The following is a 22235-nucleotide window of genomic DNA, read 5'->3' as shown; positions in this document are numbered from 1 at the left end:
GTCAGACATCAAAACAGACGCATCTGCATTACATTTTAGATTTATATTATTTTCATAGACTCACAGGTTATATAAAGTTTATTGGACTTTATTAAAGTATATTATGAGTTATGTGGGCATTATTTATTTAATGTGTTTATATATATCAATCAATCACCTTTATTTATATAGTGCTTTAAACAAAATACATTGCGCCAAAGCACTGAACAACATTCATTTGGAAAACAGTGTCTCAATAATGCAAAATGATAGTTAAAGGCAGTTCATCATTGAATTCATTGATGTCATCTCTGTTCAGTTGAAATAGTGTCTGTTTTAATTTGCAATCAAGTCAACGATATCGCTGTAGATGAAGTGACCCCAACTAAGCAAGCCAGAGGCGACAGCGGCAAGGAACCGAAACTCCATCGGTGACAGAATGGAGAAAAAAACCTTGGGAGAAACCAGGCTCAGTTGGGGGGCCAGTTCTCCTCTGACCAGACGAAACCAGTAGTTCAATTCCAGGCTGCAGCAAAGTCAGATTGTGCAGAAGAATCATCTGTTTCCTGTGGTCTTGTCCTGGTGCTCCTCTGAGACAAGGTCTTTACAGGGGATCTGTATCTGGGGCTCTAGTTGTCCTGGTCTCTGCTGTCTTTCAGGGCAGTAGATATATATATATATATATATATATATATATATATATATATATATATATATATATATATATATATATATATGTGTGTGTGTGTGTGTGTGTGTGTGTGTGTGTGTGTGTGTGTGTGTGTGTGTTATAAAAGTTACAATTACTCTGATATTCCCTTGTATTTTGTTTGTTTTAATGTATTGCTCAGATTTGTCATCTTATGTTCTTTCTGTAAAGTGACCATATGAGTCAGAGAAAAGCACTGTTTAAAGAAAACTTTGAAATAATTTTGAAATAAAGTAACTGGGCCGTTTGCAGAAGTCTTAAAATTCTGTGGAAATATTATTTTAATAGAACCATTTTTTTTAAGTATTTACTCACATCAAGATGAATATGCTGAAACAGCTCATGTCCATTTCTAGGCAACACTGACCACTTCCTATTGACATGACAAAAGCAGCACTCACAGTGACTTGTGACCACATGTCATTGCTGAGAATACGGTGACACACTGAACACATCACTGCTATAATTCATCCTAACAACCAGACATCACAAAGAAAAATTTGATTCACATGCATGCATGAACAAAGAAGCTGGACAATTCATTAAATAAAAAAAGCTGCCATGCTGAGTCAAGTTTTAAAGTCCATCAGTACCAGAAGCATCATGTTCGTTTAAACTGAAGGAGCACAAAGTCTTCAGATATTTCAGTCGAATGGATTTTGAAAACAACATCCAGTTTTTGTATCTCTGAAAAGGTTTTGTAAAGTACCAGAAATCCTCATTCACACAGGTGACAGATGAAACGTTTCACAATCCGGATCCGATGAGGTCAAACCAACAGTCACAAGCTCCGCTCAGGATTTTTTTTTTTTTTTTGATGTTCCCTTCCATAAAGTATGGCCTTATGCAAGAGGACCTTTCTTCATCTTACGCCGTGTCTTGTTTCTCTTGAAAACCACAGGAGCCAAGACTGGTGTTGCTTATAAAAAAATAAAAAAATATCCAGGATAAGTTCCACGGTAGACTGAGTCCATTACATCTCTGATCTGTGTGGTGTGATGTTACCTTATATTTCGGATGAAATTGAGGAGTCCTTGAATAATTTTTTCTAGAAAACATCAATTACAGTTCATAAAATCAACACGAGTCATTTAAATGTTGCATTGTAAAGTTGATTAAAAGATATGTTGTTACCTTTATATTTTGTACATAGATATGCCAAGCCCAAAACTGCAGCTGTAAGCACAATAGTCCACATCACATAGGAAGTACATGAACTGCCAGCGGTGCAGACTTCACACTTCTGCTTTTCATCTAGAAAATAAAATACAATTTTAAAAAAGAATGAAAAACACTCATTATATATTTGCTAGTTACTTTTCAACGGCCTTGCCCTGTTAAAATGTTCAGTGAAGTGAAGTTACAGACTGCTTCTGTCACAAACAATGTTTTTTTGTCACTCTGCTCTCAGTTAAGGCCCTTTTCATATGATCACAGTTTCTGCAGGTTTTCTAAAGTTAAATTAAAAAAAATGAATTAAATTAAATTAAATTTAAGGTATTAGCAACACTTCAAAGTTTGAAAATACAACTTCCAGCATCCCTGTTACTTATTAATTAATTTTACCCAAAAATATAATAAAATAAACAAAACTAGGTTAGATAGGTTTTATGTGTTTTAAGCTAAAATGTCACTATGTTACTTCACGCAAACTTCACGCCCAAAATATTTGCATAACCTACCCAGACTCAATGGAGAATTTGATTCTACCGCCACCCCATTTTTTTTTATTATTACTCATTGTGAGCACAAGTCACATTATTCTCATGAGGAAGCACATGTGAAGGTGGTAAATGACAAAAACGAATGCACAATGTTTCAGGTGGTATGGCAAGTGTAAACATATGAATCGGATATAGGTCACAATTGAAAGAACCTGTAAACGGACAGCCAAAAATTTGGATATAGGCAACAAAACAGAATTGGGAATTAAGACCTACAGTGTAAACTAAGCCATTGTCTTTTAAAATTAAACAAGTTACTTCCCAGTTCGAAACATCACAGACCCAGATAAACCCTGTTTTCTTGAAAAGGCAGCAAAGGGTGTGGGCCATGCAACTGCTTTAGAGAAGAGGAAGGAAAACTAGGGGTTCACCTAAAAACCTGTTCATATATGAATCGCGATTCTGTCTTCTAATGATTCTAATGGATTCATAAGTTTCAAAACCAATATTCTAAAGCAGCGGCTCTTAATACTGTTCGACACGTCCCTCTGATCCCCCCGCTCTCTCTCTCTATACACTTTTTTTACCTTACTATGAGAAGCGTTAAACATATACGGGCGTGCAGTTGCGGTACTGTATTAAAGCTTTAATCAGGATAAAACCATATTTTAAAAGCTAACACAAGCAGTGGCATTTACAAATAACAGCGTATCTAAAAGTATGAGACAACAACATACAAAAAGCATTGGACTACCATTAAAAGCCATGCTCGCACAGGTTCTGCACAGTCTTCTTCAATATTATCATCTGCTTTTCATATTAACAATGCAGTTGTTTGCAGTACAAACGGAGAACGTGCCCCTAAGGTGAGGGGCGGGACATTTAGATGTGCACTGGAGGTGGTTTAGCCAATCATAACACTCTGGGCTAGATAACCAATCAGAGCCCTTCACCTATTTCTGAGGGAGTGGCTTCATAAAAAAAGGAAATTTCCAATTTCCATTAAATTTCCATTTCTTAGAGAAGTGACAGAGCTGTGTCGTAAATAGGTAAATTATGTGAAAAATTATCCGTTTTTTTTTTTAACCATAAACACTGACTCACGCCTTTAATACAGTACATAATACATAGTGAACAGCATCTTAAAGAGGCATAAACTCACCTGAACATCCCACTGTCATTTGCCTGGTCATTGTCTGTTGACCACTGGAAGCAGTGCAGTTAAACGTAATGTTTCTGTTGCCACTAAATGATGCAAAAAGAACAAGTGAAGAGTCAGCAGAGTTTGGGGTTCCTGAAATATACGATCCGTCAAACTCGTCATCAGGCGTCCAGGACAGATTCACATTTTGGCCAGATGCAATGCACTTAAGGGCAATGTAGCACTTGTTGTCAATGAGGGAATGAAGCGTCGTCTGGATGTCTGGTGTCTTGAGACTTTCTGGAGGACATTATATCAGTTACTCAATCTGGAGCCACAGTCATCAAGCAGAAGTAGATTGTTGACTACACTGGAGACTGCTTACCTCGAACTGTGAGACGAACTTTAGATTGTCTCCGTGAGCCATCTGAGGTGACCAAAGCCACATCATATGTCATGCTGTCATCCACGGTCACATTACGGATTGTTAAATCTCCCGTTTCATTGTTGAGCTCAAGTCGACCCTGATGCCTCCAAAACGGGTAAATAAGCACTTCACCATTCTTAAGACCCGCAATGAATGTGGTGTTCTGATAAATGGACCACTGGACTCTGCTGAGGTTCCATGATCTGTCTCCTCCAGATTTCAGGACGACTGATTGGCCACTGTAACCAGTGATGTCTTCTTCACTGCTGCTCGCTGCGAAAATAACAGAGATCCGGTGATACGGTGAACGAGCTTGCATCTGAGAGGAAATGTTTTGATGTTTCGCAGAAAAGGGAAACACCTTGATTCCAACGAAACAGAATATAGATTGACTTTCTTAATTTCTCACTCTGACAGGCCATTTCTTTCCTCAAAAATTCGTGAATAATTTCCTCCACGGAATCAAACTGTGTAACATTAACAAAGAACTCTGCATGATAAGAGTGAATTTTGGTAAACTCACCTTGATGGATACACACAATACACAGCAGCACAACTCCACACAGACTCATCGCTCGTTGACTTGTTGGTGTCGATCAACCTGTTTCTTGAAGCTCTTGACCTTCCTTCACGCCGCCCCTTATTGTAGGGCTTCTTATCCAAAAACACAGCCAACTTACTCTTTCAGGGTCATGCTGCAACACTTCGCTTGAACGAAATGGGAAGTGTGACGTGTTTCCTTTTTGTTTGGTATCTTCTGACATTTCATAGGGGAAGTTGAACATGCGCACTAGATGACACTTTGGTTAGTTTGAGCAGACACTCTTAAGGAAGCACATGGCCACTACAACATAACGAACACTTATCATGACACTAACACAACCACACTCCTGCTCTGCACATTGTGCATGTATCTCTGTTTTTTTTTTTTTTTTTATGGGACACTTCTGTAGAACGTTTTGACTGTGTTTAAAGATGCTGCAGGAAGTGGTGTAGCACAAATCCATGAAGTAAACTTCAAGGGATATCCCATGTTGTCTATTGGAACATAATTCATGCATGGAGCTCTCTTCTAACAAGCTGATGATCGGAATCAAATGTGTTAAATAAGAGGGATACGCAGAGCAGTGGTAAGTGAGAACTGGTACTGGAAACACTGCTCTACTTTTCTAGCTAAAGCAGCGTGTAAATCCCCTGAAGCATGAGGCACTTCCTCTTCATCACCCACATTATTACAACTGACGCCTACCACCAAATGAAACTAACGCTTGAACTATATCTGTAATAATAAAATCTCCATACTCATCGGGAAGAAGGAGGCGAGAACCGGCGCACAATCAAAATGAACTTTAATGACACAAAATAAACACAAAACAGCGCACCAGCCCCTCACGGACGACTGGTGCGCGCAAATAAAAAGCAAACATAAAATAATGTCCCAGGCCTGGTCCTCTCTCGTCCTTCACGGTCGTCGCTCCAGTTTTATATCCTTCCATCTCCTACGTGGGACTCGATACTGGCGGTGGGGCACAGGTGCAGCTCATCTCCAATCACTACACCTGGCCTCACTCCTCGTTCCCACGCCTCTCGGCCCCGCCCCACTCGCCACAATATCCATGGCGTTTGTTTAAAATTATATTCTGACCTGTTTTTATTACAGCAAATTATGAAGAAATCATCCCCAAAGTTGTTCCAATGTGAAGGACAAAGAACATTTTGCAGAACTTGATTGCTGCTCTTGTACACACAGTGACTCTAAATGTTAATCTGTCATGCTCACAAAACAAGAATTGTTCACTAGAATTCCTCATCTTTCTGTATCCGTCCCGTCTTGTGTTTGGCCATGATCATAAACAAGTGGTGTTGGATGTTGTTGACGTTCAGAGGACTCAATCAAAGCTATCAGTGGCAGAACGGTAATCAGCCACATCAGAATTGATGCAGAGACAAGTCAGGAGAGGTCTGGGTAAGTTACACACATTTTTTGCCTATATTGTAACATATTACCTTCTTCAACAGGACCTTCAGTCCAAGCAGCACCTGGTCTGAAGGGTCAGCATAGGAGATCACCTGGGATGTCCCCCTTACTTACTTTCCAAAACATGTTTTACTCAAAAAAAGTTTCCAATGATGCATTTTTTGAACACAAAAAGTAAAAGTACTATTTTGCAGGGTCAATTAACCTTTTTGGGTTAAGTGTCCCTGGGGCAGCTGTGGCCTAATGGTTAGAGACTTGGACTAGTTGCCAGAAGGTTGCAGGTTTGAGTCTCTGTGCTGGCAGGAGTTTAGGAGGGGGGAGTGAATGAACACCCTCAATACTCATGGCTGAAGTTCCCTTGAGCAAGGCTCTGAACCCCCAGGTACTCCGCGGGCGCTGGATCTATAGCTGCCCACTGCTCCGGGTGTGTGTTCACTTCTCACTGCTGTGTGTGTGCACTTGGATGGGTTAAATGCAGAGCACCAATTTCGAGTATGGGTCACCAATTTTTTACTTTCACTTTTTGAGTCATGTTAATGTTTGTGTGTGTGTGTTCACAAAAGTGCCAAAATCTATAAATAAAAAAATTAAGAAACCTATACTACTTTTGAGGTCAACTTGTAGGCGAAAACCCGGAAGTGAGTTGGTAGTTAAAATTATGAAAGTGAAACTTTAATGATGCATAGAACTTAAAGCCATATTAAAATTAATTGTTTACGGCCACATGAAACAGTAAGAAAGCAGGAAGATCGAGGAAGATAACGTCCAAACACAAAATGATCTTAACCAAAGAGTTTAACTTTACTGGAAAACGAGGCACCGTATTTTTTGTCTAGAAATGCATTTATTGTAGTTGGCCAAATATGAACATAAAAGTTATAGTTCTTCTCTTTATTGTTTATAAAACACATTCAGCTAGATTCACAATTATACTAATTAAAATACATGTTTATTGCAATTAAAGAGTTTGTTTTATGTATTGTGCATATCTTAACAAAATATAAATAGTTATCCAACATCTGTTATCACCCATGAGAAAAAAAAAAGAAATAAAATTGCCCCTTTAATTTTAAACCTGTTAGTGCAACACTTAAGCAACAGAAACTGCAGACACACTTTTCTGGTAATAAATATCAGTCTTTAATAGCACAGTGGTGGATTGTTTAGAGGGTCACACAAATGTCATCTCTCTGTGGCTCTCTCTCTATCTCTGTGAGAACTCCCTCAGCTGTTTGGGTGGGTTGTTATTTATCTGACATCTGGACATATCATGTGATTTTATCACAGAATCATGTAAAATAACTGTTGCAGTGCTGCAAAACTTTTTTTTTTTTTTTTTTTTCCACAACAAGAATGGCAATACAGTCATTAGCTACTTTGATAAATTATTGCAAGCGCAATCTTTCGAAATTCACATATTTAGGAGGAATTTGTGGTCTAACCCTAAGGTTGTGGCTTCGAGTCTTGGGCTGGCAATACCACGACTGAGGTGCCCTTGAGCACAGCACCAAACCCCCAAATTCTCCCCTGGCGCCGCAGCATAATTGATGCCCACTGCTCCGGGTGTGTTAACAGTGTGTGTGTGTGTGTGTGTGGACACTTTGGATGGGTTAAATGCAAAACATGAATTCTGAGTATGGGCCACAATACTTGGCTGTATGTCCTTTCACTTTTTCATATTTCTTCTATTAATCTATTAGTCTACACTGCTTGAACATAGGTCTTTAGAAATCATATTTTTCTCCCATTTATATTCTCTGTCACTCTTGAAACATTTATTCAAGTTCTGAATGGATTTTAAGCCCTATTAATCTAGAAAGCGTATACATGGCCTTTACTTTATAATCACTAAAAAGGTGTCACTTCAGTTCATCAGGAAGATTAACATCATGTTACAGTAACTATGTTTCGATCCACCCATTTTTATGTGCATTTTGAATGAAAGCATAAAAACTGCTGGATGGAAATGCCAAGATGTTCATAAATTCTAAAAATGTTCATAAAAAATTATGCACACAGCTGAGTAGGATTAAATTTGTATCCTATAAGAAGAAATGTGCACAAGTCACGATGGAAACACATTTACCGCATAACAACCATGCGCACTGAAAAAGTCATGTGACTTTGAGCTATCAGACATAATCATTGACTAACAGCAGACTGAACTCTTTCACAGCATCTATTTTACATTCTATATTACATTCCCCGAACAACATCAACAGCAACAGGAACGATGAACTAAATTAACCGTATCAGCACATCAGTGAGAAACAGAAAGCACACCCTGATGCTTTCCTTATCGTAGCTGGGGATTTCAACCACTCAGACTTAAAGAGTGTGTTTCCAAAAATACACCAACATATTAACTTTCCAACACGAGGTAATAACATTTTGGACTTTGTTTACACCACACAGAGAGGAGCTTACAAAGCTGGAGATGAGGTGGGCCTGAGAACAGCCAACATCCCCCTCGGCCTCAGAGAGGCTAAGAGACAGCACTCCAGGAGGATAGCTCATCAATTCAGTGACAGCAGAGACACTAGGAACCTGTGGCAGGGGATACAGACCATTACGGACTACAAGCCAAAACACGGACCTGTGACAGCAACATCTCTCTGCTGAATGGGGTGAACACCTTCTTCGCTCGCTTTGAGCAAAAAAACAGCACCACTACACAGAAGACTCCATCTCCTCCCGGCGACCAGGTGATGACGCTGACCCCAGACAGTGTGAGGAGATCCTTCAGCAGGATCAATGCACGCAAAGTCACTCACTCACTGATATCTTCACAGACATTTTCATCATCTCACTTAGTCAGTCTATCATGTTTCAAAACTACCACCATCATTCCAGTCCAGAAGAAGCCATCTCCATCCTGCTTCAGTGACTACCGTCCTGTTGCACTTATCCCCATCTTCATGAAGTTCTTTGAACAGCTAGTCATGCACCACATCAGGTATGCCCTCCCCTCCTCCCTGAACCACTTCTAGTTTGCATATCGGTCCAACCAGTCGACTGATGACGCCATCGCCACTGCTGTCCACTCAGCATTCACACATATAGACAAAACAGGACTCATACGTCATAATGCTTTTCATAAACTTCAGTTCAGAATTCAACACAATAATGCCTCAACAGCTCATTTACAATCTGATCCAGCTGGGGCTCAACACTTCGCTGTGCAACTGTCTGTTGGACTTTCTGACTGGAAGACCTCAGGCAGTACGGGTCAGCAGCAACACATCCAGCACCATCACTCTGAACACTGGGGCCCCCAAGGATGTTTGCTGAGCCCCCTCCTCTTTACTCTGCTGACCCACGACTGCACACCGTCACACAACTCCAACCTCTTTATTAAGTTTGTGGATGACACGACTGTGGTGGGTCTCATTAGCAACAAAGATGAGACAAACTAAAGGAGCGAGGTGAGCCACCTGGCCAAATGGTGCAGTGACAACAAACTCTCTCTAAAGAAGATGTGGAGAAGATGAAGGAGATAGTTGTTGACTTCAGGAGAGCACACACTCAGCACGTTCCTCTGACCATCAACGGTGCGACTGTGGAGAGAGTGAGCAGCACCAAGTTCCTGGGTGTGCACATCACAGAGGACCTCTCCTGGACTGAAAACATAGCAGCACTGGCCAAGAAACCACAACAGCGTCTCTACTTCCTCCGCAAACTGAGGAGAGCCAGAGCCCCGCCCCCATCATGTACACCTTCTACAGAGGCACCATCGAGAGCATTCTGACGAGCTGCATCACTGTGTGGCATGGCACCTGCAACGCGTCCTGCAGAAAGACTCTGCAACTCATAGTGAGAGCAGCTGAGAGGATCATTGGTGTCTCTCTCCCCTCCCTCCAGGACATTTATGGAACCCATCTCACTAGCAAAGCCCTCCGTCACATAGCTTCTTCTTCTTCAGGAGAAGACTGCGGAGTCTCCAGGCCAGGACCAGCAGTCTTTTTTGAATGTATTTTTTTACATTGCCTTATTGTATAGTTATATCTTATATTTTATATTTGATCTAGATTTTTAGGCTCTACTGTTAGTGTTATCTGTATGCAACGGGGTCTGAGAGTAACGGAATTTCGATGATCTGTATGTATGTACTGTACATGTGGAAGAATTGACAATAAAGCAGACTTGACTATGTTGTTTTGGTCATTCTGAGTCATCAAAGTAGTTCTGTATAATTACGGTCTTACATGACTGTGTTACCAAACAGCAGCATTCAACTCTAAAAGCAATGACTGCTTTAATTGTGTTTTATCCAAGTAATTTATTGCATTTAAATTATTATATTCAGTGGCTTCTCCTAGTTTTTCTCAGAGATATTAAAGGGGAGATGAAATGCTCGTTTTCACTCAATATCCTGTTAATCTTGAGTACCTATAGAGTAGTACTGCATCCTTCATAACTCCAAAAAGTCTTTAGTTTTATTATATTCATAAGAGAAAGATAGTCTGTACCGATTTTTCCCGGAAAAACACGACCGGCTGGAGGCGTGACGTGTGGGCGGAAGCTAAAGAATCACGAGCGCCAGTAGGCTTTTGCGTTGAGAGCGTTTGGAAGCTGTGACATTACCGTGAGGAAAAAAAAAAACATCATCCAAAACAAACCATGGCTTACAGTCTGATTCAGCCGTATATTTATGATCCAGAATCAGATCCCGAGGCTGAAACTGAACGAGAGCAGCAGCAGCAACGACTCGCTCCGAGCGGGGCTCGAACCCGGGTCTCTGGCATGGGAGGGGACGCACTAACAAGGAGGCAGAGATATTTTAAGCAGTTTTACTCACCGCCTGCGGTTCCAACACACGATCGTGGCCCTTTTTCATTGGGATTGCATCATCCTTAAGAAATAAACGATGTGCAAATCCGTCGTCAAACTGGGCTTTGTTTGTAAAACAAGCATCTTCGAAATGCAGGGAACAAACAAAAACACTTGCACAACTCCGTTGATGCTCTGTAAAAATAAACTCCATCCACTGGTCCCTTAATGCTGTTTTTTTTTTTTTTTTTTTTTTTTTGGTAATCTGTGCAAGGTTGTCTTGTCCTGGCAACCAAAAACCCACTTATTTTGTGACATTTGGCGACGCTCTCGCTCTGATCAGTGAAGTCTGTTGTGCTCTCAGTGCTCTGCTATACGGGAGCGCGCGCTCTTCCGGCAGAAGTGCCTCAGGACCCATATAAGGAAATTCTGCTCCATCTAACGTCACACAGAGCCATACTCGAAAAAAACGTTCCGAAACTTGTGACAAACCGGAAGGAGTATTTTGGGAACAAAAATACTCCTTCAAACATACAACTAAATTTTTGAAACTTTGTCCATGTTTATCATGGGAATCCAACTCTTTAACAGTGTAAAAAACTCAGTATGCATGAAATAGCATTTCACCCCCCCCTTTAAACAAAAAAAGTAAAAGTCGTTACATTTGCCAAGTATAGTAGCCCATAATCGGAATCTGTGCTCTGCATTTAACCCATCCAAAGGGAAACCACACAGCACTGAGAAATGAACACATTGTGAACACACACCCAGAGCAGTGGGCAGCTATATGTCCAGAGCCCGGGGAGTAACTGGGGGTTCAGTGCCTTGCTCCAGGGCACTTCGACCATGGGTATTGAGGGTGGAAGAGAGTGCTGTTCATTCACTCCCCCCTCCTACAACTCCTGCCAACACCGAAACTCAAACCTGCAACCTTCAGGTTACAAGTCCAACTCTCTAACCATTAGGCACAGTTGCCCCTTAAAGTGCATGTTTATCAGGAAATACAATTTGGTCTCTTTGATTCGTTGGATGGAAAGCTTGCTTTATTAGTGAATGTTTTGATGCGATATTCCAGTTTTGGACATAAGTTGAATTCACATCTTTGGATGGAAAAAAAACAAGTGAGAGGATCGAAACGCAAGCATGCAGGAAAAAAATCCCCGGTGTTTAGAGGTGAGTGAAGGCAATGGCCAATCACAGGTGTTCAAGAAATCAACATATATCTGTGATTGGCTACATTGCTCAGCGCTACGCAAACACACTGTAAATAGAATATTTTGTTGATTTCCAGAGCGCAAACACAAATAGCTACACACTTGAGCCTTTACCAGATCTGTTTTGCCAATATCCTATTGTTACAGTTTTAACTGAAGGTGCTTTTATCTCCATGATAAAAACATCAACAGCTTTAATTATCAATGCTGGCAAATGACCATGGAATAAGCAGGATAATGCATGGCTAGCAGTGCATGAAATGATTCTAATGCACTCCATGCCAGGTGATTCTTGGCCTCCACATTGTGCATTAAAATCATTTAATGCACAGCTAGTCATGCATTATCCCCCTTATACCATGGCAATTTGCATGCAATCTATTTAGGACAATTACAAAGTGTTCAGCTGACTGTGTTTTTAAGAACAGTGACCCAGGTTTGGAGAAATGTGTCAAATCAATTGAGGAAAAACTGGATTATAGCTTATTTTGAAATGTACAGAAATACGTGCTTTCATATGTGCTTTAGTTATGATTATGTTATTTACTCACCACTTACTATTTATTATTAATGCCTCATTTCAGTGTGGCTCTAGTTTTTTATTCATTTCAGTTTATATTAAATGGTTCATGTAATGCTGAACATGTTTCTTAAAGTATGTTTCAAAAACGTTGAAGGCAAACAACCATGGTGTAGTTATTTTAAGTGAAAGTGAAAGGACATACAACCAAGTATGGTGACTCATACTCAGAATTCGTGCTCTGCATTTAACCCATCCAAAGTTCACACACACAGCACTGAACACACACACCGTGAACACACAACCAGAGCACTGGCAGCCATTTATGTTGTGGCAGTTGCAGTTGGGGGTTTGGTGCCTTGCTGAAGGACACATCAGTCATGGCATTGCAAGCCCGAGACTCGAACCCACAAACTTAGGGCTAGAAGATGATTGGCCTAAAAAAGTGACAATGTAGTTCCACCACTCAGAGGGTTAAAATAAGCTTAAAAAAAATATATATTTCTCATTTGAATTCAAGCTGAAAAACTTTTTTCCATAATCTTAAATCACACTGGACATTTTTATAAAGAATATACAAATTATGCCAAGCTCTCAAAAATGTAATTGGATAGACAATGATATTTAAAGCATTTTAAAAATCCTTCACTAATAAAAAACAACTGGTTAAGGAAATGTACTGTTTCTATTTTAAAGCTGTTTTTATTTGAAGTTGGCCTTTGAAACTTGGCATCCAAAAATAAGTTTAGAACCACTGCATGCCCACTTCCACCTACAACATCCTGCTATCAGACATTCAACTTTATATCTACTTCTATAAAGAGGAGCCAAACTCTGTCACAGTAGAGTTGATCATTTATAAAAAATGTAACTTCTTAGAGAAAATTAAGTCGTTATAACGAGAAAACGACTTTTGTTATGTCGAGATAAAGAGACAATTAAGTTGTTATAACGAGAAAACAAACTTTCATTATGTTGAGATAACGAGAAAATCAAGTCGCTATATTGAGAAAATGACTTTCTTATGTTGAGATAACGAGAAAATTAAGTCATTATAACGAGAAAATGACTTTTGTTATGTTGAGATAACGAGAAAATTAAGTCGTTATAATGAGAAAACAAGAAGGAAAAAAATTATAATGCATGGCCAAGGAACTTCTGTATAAAACACAATGTAAACGAATTAAATAAAAGGCCCCTTGATTCATTAAAATGAAGAATAAAGTACTGCAAACGTGATACATACGACGTCTTAAAAACATTCACGACATACAGAGTTACAAACATGCTTCTCGTGTGCTTTTTTTTGACCTACAATCATACAAATTAAAGCACTTGAACGCTCGGCTACAGTCGCTTCTCATTGAATATTTCACGGGTTTTGAAGTGTGAATGTGTGTGTAGTGTTATCATGACACCTGGAACTTCTGGTAAATCATCCTTATCGTGCAGCACTGGTGTGTGAAAGTGTGTTTGATCGAGCCACGTGTTATATTCACAGCTGAAATGCAGAAGAGTTAGTCAGTCCAGACAGTCTCTAGATCAAAATAGTTCATGTAGTGTAAAAAACACACACATACAGTCATAAAAGTGATATCTAAAAGACAAAAAGGAGTGGTTGTGTCCTTGTAACGGAGTCTCTTGTGGTTCTCTCACACTGAGGTCTCTGACTGGAGCCGCATCACGAACTTGTGGCTCTTGGGGTCGATAAACTCCTCCCCCAGGGTGAGGAAGGGGAGGGGCGTCACCGTGACCACCAGAGCGAAGTCGAGGCGGCGGAGGGAGAACACCAGTCCCTGCCGCAGCGCTGAGGTCACGGGCTCCTCGCTCACCAGAGTCCACTGGCGCCCCCTGCTGCCGTTCTCTCGCTGGTACTGCATGGTGGGGCCCGGGGCCAGGTAACGCTCCAGAAACGCCTGAGCACAGACGGAGAGATTCAGCACATTAGGACCAGTCCTCATGTCTCTGTTCCTTTTGTCACATGCATGCTTACTAGCAAGAAATACTGCATTTTAAGAATTCGTGACATAATGTTTCAGGACCCAGGACCATTTACAATAAAGTAATGTTGGACAAAGATTATTAAAAACATGCAAAAGCTAAATATTGAGCCGTAAATACTTTAACATACATACAGAAATTACAAAAGTATTAAGGCACATTATTCATCGTCTAATCATATAGACATGAAAATGATTAAATATATTTGAAAGAAAGTCCCAAATATTTGTTTGTGATTTAATGAAAAGATGGTTATAAAAAATTATAATAATATTTAAAAATACATTAATAGTATTAAGTTAATTTGTTTGTATAATAAATTAATTAATATGTTACAAGGTTAATAAAAAAAATCAATACCAATGAAAAAAATAACTTTCCTTAAACTTTATGCATTAATATATTATTCATTAATCTACCACAAAACCTTACTGGGTCATGCACAAACATATATATATATATATATATATTCTATTAAGTTTGTTTGTGTTTTAATGAAAAGCAGGATTGTATGTAAATATTTAAGGATCATATTAATATTAAATAATAAATCTAAATATTAACTTAGGAACATTAAAAATGATTATTTTAACAATTTTAACATCTTCTTCTTTTTAAATAAAAAATAAACTAAATCTTTTTCAAAAACAAATGTCTATTAAATAAAACAAATTTCCTATGCCATGCCAAATAGTATTGAACAATATTTCTGAATTAAGTCTAATACATTTGAGTCTAATGACATCACTACATGCAGATTTAATTCTCCAGGTGGTGTCTAGTTATTTTAATCCAATTTTGTGCAAAAATTGCAGTAGTTCAGTCAAAAAAACAGGCTGACATTTGTTTTTTGTTTTTTTGTTTTTGACCACTATGTGGATAATTCATTTTCAATAAGAAGGGCAGAAAGAAAAGAAAAGTTATCGAGAAACTTGTGAGTTTCACTGCTCTTCTCAAACTCTCTAGAATCTCTAATGGAGAAATTATTTAAAGATACAATACCATACGACACCAAACTCATATTAATACAAATACATCTGATTGAACTGAACTGCAGAAAAAAAGAAGAAAATGTATCACATCATAAACAGCAAGACATGTCCACAGAGCCTCGATCTTTCACAAGCAGCTCAGATAAATACATGTTCTCTGAAACTCTGTATCTGATCCACTTCTAGTAAACTACAGACTGGTATCCCTTCTTTAATATTTTGCAAAGACACTTGCACGAGTTGTGTTCAACCAGCTCTCTACAGAATAACCCCCTGGACAGCAACCAATCTGGCTTCAAAAGAGGCCACTCAACTGAGACTGCTCTGCCCTCGTTTACTGAAGCCCTGCGACTAGCAAGAGCAGCTTCAAAATCCTCGGTACTCATCTTACTGGACCTGTCTGCTGCATTTGACACCATTAATCACCAGATTCTCCTGTCCACCCTCAGAAAGATGGGCATCTCTGGAACTGCTCTCCTGTGGGTTAAGTCCTACCTCTCTGACAGATCCTTCAGTGTGTCTTGGAGGGGTGATGTTTCAAAGTCACACCACCTTGCTACTGGGGTTCCTCAAGGCTCAGTACTTGGACCACTTCTCTTCTCCATCTACATGACATCTTTAGGATCTGTCATTCAGAAGCATGGCTTTTCTTATCACTGCTACGCTAATGACACCCAACTCTACTTCTCATTCCAGCCTGATGACCCGACGGTAGCTGCTTGCATTTCAGCCTGTCTGAGTGACATTTCTAGCTGGATGAATGACCATCACCTTCAGCTTAACCTTACAAAGACTGAACTACTGGTGATTCCAGCTAACCCATTGTTTCATTACAACTTCTCTATACAGCTGGGTTCGTCAACCATTACTCCCTCGAGGACAGCCAGAAACCTAGGAGTTGTGATGGATCATCAGTTAAGCTTCACTGACCACATTGCTACAACGACCCGGTCCTGCAGGTTTGCCTTAAACAACATTAGGAAGATTAGACCCTTCCTGTCAGAGCAAGCAACCCAACTTCTTGTCCAAGCTCTTGTTCTCTCCAGACTGGACTATTGTAATGCTCTGCTGGCTCTTCCTGCATGTACTGTCAAGCCTCTTCAACTGATCCAGAATGCAGCAGAAAGGGTTGTCTTCAATGAGCCAAAAAAAGCTCATGTTACTCCTCTCCTCATCAGGTTACATTTGCTGCCAGTATCCGCTCGCATCAAATTCAAGGTACTGATGCTTGCCTACAAGACGACCACTGGCACGGCACCAACATACCTAAACTCACTGGTTAAATCTTATGTGCCCTCCAGAAGTTTGCACTCTGCAAGTGAACGACGCCTTGTGGTGCCATCCCAAAGAAGTTCAAAATCACTCTCACAGACCTTTTCCTGGACTGTGTCCAGCTGTGCCCAATCTCAATTCGAAGAATATTTACTCATTTTCAAAAAAACATCTAAAGACTCATCTTTTTCGCCAGCACTGAACCAACTAATACTAGCACTTACCTTATCTTTTGTTTTCTTTTCTATCATATTCATGAAAAAAAGAAAGAAAGAAAAAAAAACTGGCTATGCGTTCTGTACTAGACAAACTGAGACTTGTCATGGCACTTGTATACTGTTGTTGTTCTCTTGTTGACCTGACTCCTTCTATCGTTCTCATTTGTAAGTCGCTTTGGATAAAAACGTCTGCTAAATCATTAAATCTTAATGTAATGTAAATCCACACATACAGTATTGTTCAAAATAATAGCAGTACAATGTGACTAACCAGAATAATCAAGGTTTTTCGTATATTTTTTTATTGCTACGTGGCAAACAAGTTACCAGTAGGTTCAGTAGATTCTCAGAAAACAAATGAGACCCAGCATTCATGATATGCACGCTCTTAAGGCTGTGCAATTGGGCAATTAGTTGAAAGCGGTGTGTTCAAAAAAATAGCAGTGTGGCATTCAATCACTGAGGTCATCAATTTTGTGAAGAAACAGGTGTGAATCAGGTGGCCCCTATTTAAGGATGAAGCCAACACTTGTTGAACATGCATTTGAAAGCTGAGGAAAATGGGTCGTTCAAGACATTGTTCAGAAGAACAGCGTACTTTGATTAAAAAGTTGATTAGAGAGGGGAAAACCTATAAAGAGGTGCAAAAAATGATAGGCTGTTCAGCTAAAATGATCTCCAATGCCTTAAAATGGAGAGCAAAACCAGAGAGACGTGGAAGAAAACGGAAGACAACCATCAAAATGGATAGAAGAATAACCAGAATGGCAAAGGCTCAGCCAATGATCACCTCCAGGATGATCAAAGACAGTCTGGAGTTACCTGTAAGTACTGTGACAGTTAGAAGACGTCTGTGTGAAGCTAATCTATTTTCAAGAATCCCCCGCAAAGTCCCTCTGTTAAAAAAAAGGCATGTGCAGAAGAGGTTACAATTTGCCAAAGAACACATCAACTGGCCTAAAGAGAAATGGAGGAACATTTTGTGGACTGATGAGAGTAAAATTGTTCTTTTTGGGTCCAAGGGCCACAGGCAGTTTGTGAGACGACCCCCAAACTCTGAATTCAAGCCACAGTACACAGTGAAGACAGTGAAGCATGGAGGTGCAAGCATCATGATATGGGCATGTTTCTCCTACTATGGTGTTGGGCCTATTTATCGCATACCAGGGATCATGGATCAGTTTGCATATGTTAAAATACTTGAAGAGGTCATGTTGCCCTATGCTGAAGAGGACATGCCCTTGAAATGGTTGTTTCAACAAGACAATGACCCAAAACACACTAGTAAACGGGCAAAGTCTTGGTTCCAAACCAACAAAATTAATGTTATGGAGTGGCCAGCCCAATCTCCAGACCTTAATCCAATTGAGAACTTGTGGGGTGATATCAAAAATGCTGTTTCTGAAGCAAAACCAAGAAATGTGAATGAATTGTGGAATGTTGTTAAAGAATCATGGAGTGGAATAACAGCTGAGAGGTGCCACAAGTTGGTTGACTCCATGCCACTCAGATGTCAAGCAGTTTTAAAAAACTGTGGTCATACAACTAAATATTAGTTTAGTGATTCACAGGATTGCTAAATCCCAGAAAAAAAAAAATGTTTGTACAAAATAGTTTTGAGTTTGTACAGTCAAAGGTAGACACTGCTATTTTTTTGAACACACCCCTTTCAACTAATTGCCCAATTGCACAGCCTTAAGAGCGTGCATATCATGAATGCTGGGTCTTGTTTGTTTTCTGACAATCTACTGAACCTACTGGTAACTTGTTTGCCACGTAGCAATAAAAAATATACTAAAAACCTTGATTATTCTGGTTAGTCACATTGTACTGCTATTATTTAGAACAATACTGTAACATTTCATCACATTAATCTGAACAATAAAGAATATGATAAACAGCTAGATTCATAGAGCCTCTTAAACACAATCATTCATTTGTCTTCATCTGAATAATGTTAATAACAGAAAAACTAGAGTAGAATATAGTGAAATACTCACAGATCATGAGAGGCAGTGCACTGGAGCCCATACTGACACATTAACAGACTGTTTTAACAGAGATGCGTCTCTAAATCAGACACTTCCCGCATTTCACAGTTCAAGAAGAGATGAGGGAGGAGACACAACTCTACACAGAGACACAAAACAGGAAGAAAAAGAGATGCATTCTAAGATATTTAGCTGCTCTTTCAGTGCATGTGTAACCCCTCTCTTGGTTCCTCACCACCACACCTTGCACATGCTCCGAGTGGGCCTCGAACCCGGTCTCTAGTGCATCTCTTGAGATCAGGGGAGTGAGGTTTACCTGCACAGTACCTACTCACAGGCCTCTGGTATAAAAACGTCTGCTAAATCATTAAATCTTAATGTAATGTAAATCCACACATACAGTATTGTTCAAAATAATAGCAGTACAATGTGACTAACCAGAATAATCAAGGTTTTTCGTATATTTTTTTATTGCTACGTGGCAAACAAGTTACCAGTAGGTTCAGTAGATTCTCAGAAAACAAATGAGACCCAGCATTCATGATATGCACGCTCTTAAGGCTGTGCAATTGGGCAATTAGTTGAAAGCGGTGTGTTCAAAAAAATAGCAGTGTGGCATTCAATCACTGAGGTCATCAATTTTGTGAAGAAACAGGTGTGAATCAGGTGGCCCCTATTTAAGGATGAAGCCAACACTTGTTGAACATGCATTTGAAAGCTGAGGAAAATGGGTCGTTCAAGACATTGTTCAGAAGAACAGCGTACTTTGATTAAAAAGTTGATTAGAGAGGGGAAAACCTATAAAGAGGTGCAAAAAATGATAGGCTGTTCAGCTAAAATGATCTCCAATGCCTTAAAATGGAGAGCAAAACCAGAGAGACGTGGAAGAAAACGGAAGACAACCATCAAAATGGATAGAAGAATAACCAGAATGGCAAAGGCTCAGCCAATGATCACCTCCAGGATGATCAAAGACAGTCTGGAGTTACCTGTAAGTACTGTGACAGTTAGAAGACGTCTGTGTGAAGCTAATCTATTTTCAAGAATCCCCCGCAAAGTCCCTCTGTTAAAAAAAAGGCATGTGCAGAAGAGGTTACAATTTGCCAAAGAACACATCAACTGGCCTAAAGAGAAATGGAGGAACATTTTGTGGACTGATGAGAGTAAAATTGTTCTTTTTGGGTCCAAGGGCCACAGGCAGTTTGTGAGACGACCCCCAAACTCTGAATTCAAGCCACAGTACACAGTGAAGACAGTGAAGCATGGAGGTGCAAGCATCATGATATGGGCATGTTTCTCCTACTATGGTGTTGGGCCTATTTATCGCATACCAGGGATCATGGATCAGTTTGCATATGTTAAAATACTTGAAGAGGTCATGTTGCCCTATGCTGAAGAGGACATGCCCTTGAAATGGTTGTTTCAACAAGACAATGACCCAAAACACACTAGTAAACGGGCAAAGTCTTGGTTCCAAACCAACAAAATTAATGTTATGGAGTGGCCAGCCCAATCTCCAGACCTTAATCCAATTGAGAACTTGTGGGGTGATATCAAAAATGCTGTTTCTGAAGCAAAACCAAGAAATGTGAATGAATTGTGGAATGTTGTTAAAGAATCATGGAGTGGAATAACAGCTGAGAGGTGCCACAAGTTGGTTGACTCCATGCCACTCAGATGTCAAGCAGTTTTAAAAAACTGTGGTCATACAACTAAATATTAGTTTAGTGATTCACAGGATTGCTAAATCCCAGAAAAAAAAAAATGTTTGTACAAAATAGTTTTGAGTTTGTACAGTCAAAGGTAGACACTGCTATTTTTTTGAACACACCCCTTTCAACTAATTCAACTAATTGCCCAATTGCACAGCCTTAAGAGCGTGCATATCATGAATGCTGGGTCTTGTTTGTTTTCTGACAATCTACTGAACCTACTGGTAACTTGTTTGCCACGTAGCAATAAAAAATATACTAAAAACCTTGATTATTCTGGTTAGTCACATTGTACTGCTATTATTTAGAACAATACTGTAACATTTCATCACATTAATCTGAACAATAAAGAATATGATAAACAGCTAGATTCATAGAGCCTCTTAAACACAATCATTCATTTGTCTTCATCTGAATAATGTTAATAACAGAAAAACTAGAGTAGAATATAGTGAAATACTCACAGATCATGAGAGGCAGTGCACTGGAGCCCATACTGACACATTAACAGACTGTTTTAACAGAGATGCGTCTCTAAATCAGACACTTCCCGCATTTCACAGTTCAAGAAGAGATGAGGGAGGAGACACAACTCTACACAGAGACACAAAACAGGAAGAAAAAGAGATGCATTCTAAGATATTTAGCTGCTCTTTCAGTGCATGTGTAACCCCTCTCTTGGTTCCTCACCACCACACCTTGCACATGCTCCGAGTGGGCCTCGAACCCGGTCTCTAGTGCATCTCTTGAGATCAGGGGAGTGAGGTTTACCTGCACAGTACCTACTCACAGGCCTCTGGTACACAAGTTGTTAAATCTGTTTTTGTTCTTGAAAAGACTGTTTCACAGAGAATGTCTCCAGTAATTGTTCTCACACTGCATTATTTTGTTGTTCACAGTCAGAGCTGCACACATTACAGACAGAGTGAATAAAGTAAAACCATGAGGTGAATAATGTAGGTCTGTTCATGTAAGTCCTGCTCTTATTTGAGTTATCCTCACATCAACAATAGCAGCGGCCCGGTTAATGAAAACTGATCTACTTTTACACAATGACTGAGATAATGAACAAGTAATCTAATGTATTTGCTATTAAATTATGGCAATATCTACATATTTTGCTTCTATTTTTTTAGTTTATTAAAACATGTTTTTTTGCAATACTATCAGACAATTGCAACAGCTTTTCTATAATTTTAGTTACATTTTACTTACATTCTGTAAGTATTATTGCGTTCATTATTGCACAGCACCATATTTCATATACAAAACTTTGCAGCAACAATAGCCCAGAATCATAATCCAGTCTGATTGTTGCCATAAAAATATATGATGAAAGTAAACAAAGAGACTAATTTGAAAGGGGTGGTTGATCGGGATTTCACTTTTTTAACTTTAGTTAGTGTGTAATGTTGCTGGTAGGGACTACAACGAGCTTCTTCCCAGGTTGGTGACATCACACACCCTAAAATTTACATAAACCCCCCAGGAACATGCAAAAAAAGGGGCGAGACCATGGTGCACTGCTTTAGAGAAGAGAAAGAGTTCTTGCCATGCCATCAAAACTAGGGGTAGCCTACATAAATAAATATTTTCAAATATGAATCAGGATTCATGGTGATGGGAGAAATTAACCTTTTCTAAGTT

The 22235-nt window shown here is 39.5% G+C and overlaps 1 protein-coding gene across 6 annotated transcripts in view; it reads right to left on the bottom strand.

Moving 5' to 3' along the window:
* Positions 1–1202: 1202 nt before the first annotated feature.
* LOC127962020 (CD48 antigen) overlaps positions 1203–22235 on the bottom strand; it is a 31150-nt gene continuing 10117 nt past the window's right edge. Inside the window, exons 1-6 of one of the 6 annotated variants that reach the window (XM_052561424.1) lie at positions 4444–4657; positions 3879–4193; positions 3515–3793; positions 1823–1942; positions 1694–1736; positions 1203–1607 (exon numbers count right to left, since the gene is read on the bottom strand). In XM_052561424.1, coding sequence (XP_052417384.1) covers positions 1556–1607; positions 1694–1736; positions 1823–1942; positions 3515–3793; positions 3879–4193; positions 4444–4492 — 858 coding nt within the window. In that variant the 5' untranslated portion in view covers positions 4493–4657 and the 3' untranslated portion in view covers positions 1203–1555. Of the gene's footprint in view, positions 1608–1693; positions 1737–1822; positions 1943–3514; positions 3794–3878; positions 4282–4443; positions 4658–22235 lie in introns of those variants that run through there. The other 5 variants (XM_052561425.1, XM_052561420.1, XM_052561426.1 and 2 more) reach the window with 5 other exon arrangements.

Source organism: Carassius gibelio, chromosome B7 (assembly GCF_023724105.1).
Source record: "Carassius gibelio isolate Cgi1373 ecotype wild population from Czech Republic chromosome B7, carGib1.2-hapl.c, whole genome shotgun sequence".
In the NCBI taxonomy this organism is placed as follows: domain Eukaryota; kingdom Metazoa; phylum Chordata; class Actinopteri; order Cypriniformes; family Cyprinidae; genus Carassius; species Carassius gibelio.
Note: the sequence above shows the minus strand (reverse complement) of the source record. Positions and strands in the feature narration are given on the sequence as shown.